Source organism: Pteropus vampyrus, unplaced genomic scaffold (assembly GCF_000151845.1).
Source record: "Pteropus vampyrus isolate Shadow unplaced genomic scaffold, Pvam_2.0 Scaffold39, whole genome shotgun sequence".
Taxonomy (NCBI): Eukaryota; Metazoa; Chordata; class Mammalia; order Chiroptera; family Pteropodidae; genus Pteropus; species Pteropus vampyrus.
Window position 1 is genome coordinate 6,957,433 of NW_011888820.1, and position 4,076 is coordinate 6,961,508.

Here is a 4,076-nt window from a genome sequence, read left to right on the forward strand (position 1 = left end):
AAACTTTGCAAATTAGCTAAAGAAAAATAAACACATGTATTCATTCATTTTATTCTCAAGGACGACGTACATTTGCAAGAAATATTAGAATATTCTATTTACACATCGCTTCATTTGTACTGCCTGAGCCCATTTTCTTCACCGTTTACAGAAGGCATATTCAGAGTCAGGTATTATGTCAGATTATGGGAGGCAAAAAGAGTAGAACAGAGTACTTTCCCTTAAGGAACAGAAAGTCTGATGGAAAGAAACAAACTTAAAATAGAAAGCTTAAGAACTAAGGAAAAACCAGTTTATAGGTCTGGTGAGGGGGCTCTTAGTAAGTTTTAACCACTGCTAAGTAAATACATCCCTGCTGCTACTTACCCTGGTACAAGCTTAGTTAGGAATTAAGCTGGTCAGAAAGACTTTGATTGCAAACCTGTGAGTTTCACCTGAGGCTCTCATTGAAACTTCCTAGTTAAAAAAGTTGCCACACATGGCCAGTTAGCACTCTCCCAATCGGCACTCACAGAGGTTTCTCTATGGACCTCATTTACAGCTGCTCTAAAAGATCATTAGGTTCCCCAAATAAATTTCACATGCCAAAAAAAAAAAGCAAACCCTGCATTTTTCAAGCTATCATAACTATAATGTCCAATAAGCATAAGAACAGAGGCTACAGAGTGAAATAAACACGTGCCCTGCCTTGTCCCAAAGATAAGGAATACCTTGAGTACATAAATCCTATCTTTTTCATCCTTAAAATCTAGTACATAGCTCAAATTTTGCTAATGGTAGAAACCCAATCGTTTTCTTTTGAATAATGGGCACTTCTAGAAGTGCAGTCAAGAAACTGCAAGCAGCTTAATATAGTTTAAGGACTGGGAACAGATGACAGGAAGAAGATGAGACTGAAAAGGCATGCAAGTGGTCTACCGTAAGGGTATGCTATTCTAAGAAGTATAGACATTATCCTTGAGGACACTGCATGATTTTAAGAAAATTAGATTTGCATTTCAGAAAGTGTATCTCCGGGTAGTGACATGGACAATAGGTGTTTTCTAGAAAGAAAGAAAACATTTATGAAACACACTACTGAAAAGATTACAATAGATCAAATGGATGATGAGGGCCCCACAACAGGGCACTCACAATGGAAACTCATTCATTTAAAGTTTATACTTGCTATTATTTTAAAATTAAAATCGATAACACTTGGTGACAATTTGGAAGTTGGGGATGGAGAGGGAATCCAGGAAGACGATGACTCCCAGGTTCTTGGCTTGAGACAACAGCATGGTTATGATGAATAGAAATACAAACACAAGGTGAGGAACAGTTTGGAGGGAGGACCATAGGCTAGTTTTAGATATGTTTGTGGCAACACCCAACTGACATCTCTGACTCCAGGCTCTCTTCCCTGCATAGTGCTACTAAACTGGCAAAAAAGTTTATCCTACTTAGGAATATGTGCCGCCTCCCTATTATTTAGAACATTAAACTGTTTGGCTTTCGAGAGCCTCCCAGGCCTATTCACTCTAGATATACATGTTTACTTCTTACCACAACATTCCTAAATATTCATCTTCCTCTACCCTGGTTATCCTGCTGGCCTCTTCAGTGTTCCACCCACTGTGCTCATGCCCACATTGACCTGGATTATCCAATCACCTGAAATGGACAACTACCTAGAGCTTACTTACCATTCAGGATGCTTCAGCCATCATCCCCATCCACCTCCAAAATCTATTTTTACAGCCCGTATCACATATTTTTAATACGTCCCAACATTTCATCTTTCATGCCCTGCACATTTCATGCCCTGCACATTTCATCTTCCCAAGTAGACAAAACCCTACATACTTATAGAGAAAGAGTGGTTCATAATTCCATTTCCTCAAAAAATAGGGCACAGTTCTAAGTCCAAAAGCTTTTGTTAACAAAATGAGATTTCAGTCCTCTGTCTTTAAAAAATCAGCAATCTAACAGTTAAAAATGTCCCAATTCTTTGATGGCTTCTAGTCACTCTACTGTTCCAAAACTCAACAATTAGGTTTATAATGTTTACTTTCCTCTCACCTGCAAAAAAGTGGGGTGAGGGGAAGCCGGCCATGCCTCTGACCTAGTCGACAGGGCTCCTTCTTGAACGTTATTCATAACCTGTCCTCTATTTACCTATCAACTCCTACTCCCACCACTTTCCTGTAGTCTGCTCTCCCGCCACACTGAATTTAAGCAATGGCAGAACATGCCTTGCTTTTCCATACATTAAGTGCTCTTTGCGCTTCCCTTTGCCTGGAATGCCCTTCCTTCCTTTTTTCACCTGACAAGTTCATAATCGTCCTTTAGGATCCAAATAAATGTCACCTTCTCTGGGAAACTTCCCCCAGCTGCCCCAAAGGTGGTCATTCCCTCTTCCTCAAGTTGATGAATTATTGGTTGACACATTCTCCATGTTATACCCTTGGCTTTTAAAACTAGTATTGTTTTATACTTAACATTCACCGCACTGTGCCTGGCACTCAATGAGTCTCCAATAAGCAAATGTCAATCGACAAACTTCAAGGTGTCTATAACAGACCCTCTAATCAACTGGTAGTCCTCTAAGTACTCCATCAAGACTCATAACGGCAATGGCCTCCGCAATACTCTGAAATTGCAGGAAACATGTATTCGACTCAAAGGAAAATTCTTGCAAACGGTGTTACCGGGAGGTCGCTGAACAGAACGTGCTTTCCAGGCGCACTTTCAGCTGATATATAAAGTCATTGACATGCTGCTTCTGATGGAAATCGTTTTTTCCTACATTCTCGGGGGCTACGACTAGTCACGCTAAATACCACCTATCGTTAACAGCGCTCATACACCCTTGAGAGAGTTTTAAATCAATTGCCTAACAGACCTCGCTCCATACAACTTTGAACAAGGCTTTGGGGACCACAAATACAAAGATGACAAAGTTCTCAAGGTTCACAAAACCTCGCTCTCACACCACTGTTAAAGTTCACGAAGCAGTAGCTGCAAAACCAAGTCTTGGGCCGCTCACCTTCTAGGATGGATACGACGATGAGTAGTTGGTCGGACTTGGAGACCATGGTCGCAGTCTGCGGCCCGCAGGCGGGGTCTGCTGGCGGGAAGAGGGAGCCAGGTGAGTTTCGGCTAGCCCGCGACCCCCGGCGGGGCCCCCAGCGCCCGCTCCTGGCCCCTGACATCCGGACCCAGCTCTGCGGCCCGGTTCCCCCGCCGCCTGCAGCGCTCCCGGCTCCCCTGCCCCGGGCCGCCAGCCTAGCTCCTAACCCTGCCCAAACTCAAGACAAAAGCCGCTCCGCCACCCGACCCAGCCCGGCTGCAGGTACAGGCGAGCCCGCCGCCTGAAGACCTTTTGCCGCCTGCGTAGCCGCTTTTCAAACGCCCCGGCAGCCGCAGCGGCCGCCGCCGCGCCCCGCTTCCGCCTAGCAACCAGGCCCGCAGGCCCAGTGCCCCGGGAAGGCTGGAGGACAAAGGGTGATAGAGACCAGGGCAGGCGAGGATAGAACGCCCCTCAGCCTGCTTTGCCTCCCGCCCTTTCACGCTTCGTTCCAGAGCCCTAGGGAGACGACTAATGCGGTACCTCACAGCGCCCCCTGCTAGCCGGACGGGGGAAGGCGGGCGATTGGCCGAGAACCAACTGCGCAGGCGCACTTGCTGCAGTAACCGCTGTCTTAAATTCTCCTAGGAGTGTGGTGTATTCCCTGCTTTATGCCCCAGACACAACCTATGAAATATATCAGTAAAGATTAAAAAAAAAAATTTAGCTCCGTTCAGGTCTCAGTGTCGACACTGCTTAAAAGTCAAATTACAGAAAAATAATAACTTAAGTCTGAGCTCTAAAATCCCTAAATTGTCCTGGCGCAGCACCTCAAGTTTGCACGCTTTGAAAACAAGTAGCGTCAATATGGTAATTACTGTAACTGTTGGTGGTGACGTAAGCTCTCGGAGAACTTCCTGTACAGCAGAAAGTACCCTAAAACAAAAATATTATCACGTGGGCAGGGAATTAAAGGTATAAGTTCTAACTCCTGACCACAAAGTAACTAATTAGCAAAATCAAGACC

At 44.8% G+C, this 4,076-nt stretch overlaps 1 protein-coding gene across 1 annotated transcript in view; it reads right to left on the reverse strand.

The window, feature by feature from the left end:
- CEP120 (centrosomal protein 120) overlaps positions 1 to 3,340 on the reverse strand; it is a 70,208-nt gene extending 66,868 nt beyond the window's left edge. The window contains exons 1-2 of the mRNA XM_023529605.1: positions 2,957 to 3,340; positions 2,691 to 2,805 (exon numbers count right to left, since the gene is read on the reverse strand). Of these exons, the coding sequence (XP_023385373.1) occupies positions 2,691 to 2,805; positions 2,957 to 3,194 (353 nt within the window). The 5' untranslated portion in view covers positions 3,195 to 3,340. The remainder of the gene's footprint in view (positions 1 to 2,690; positions 2,806 to 2,956) is intronic.
- Positions 3,341 to 4,076: the final 736 nt, after the last annotated feature.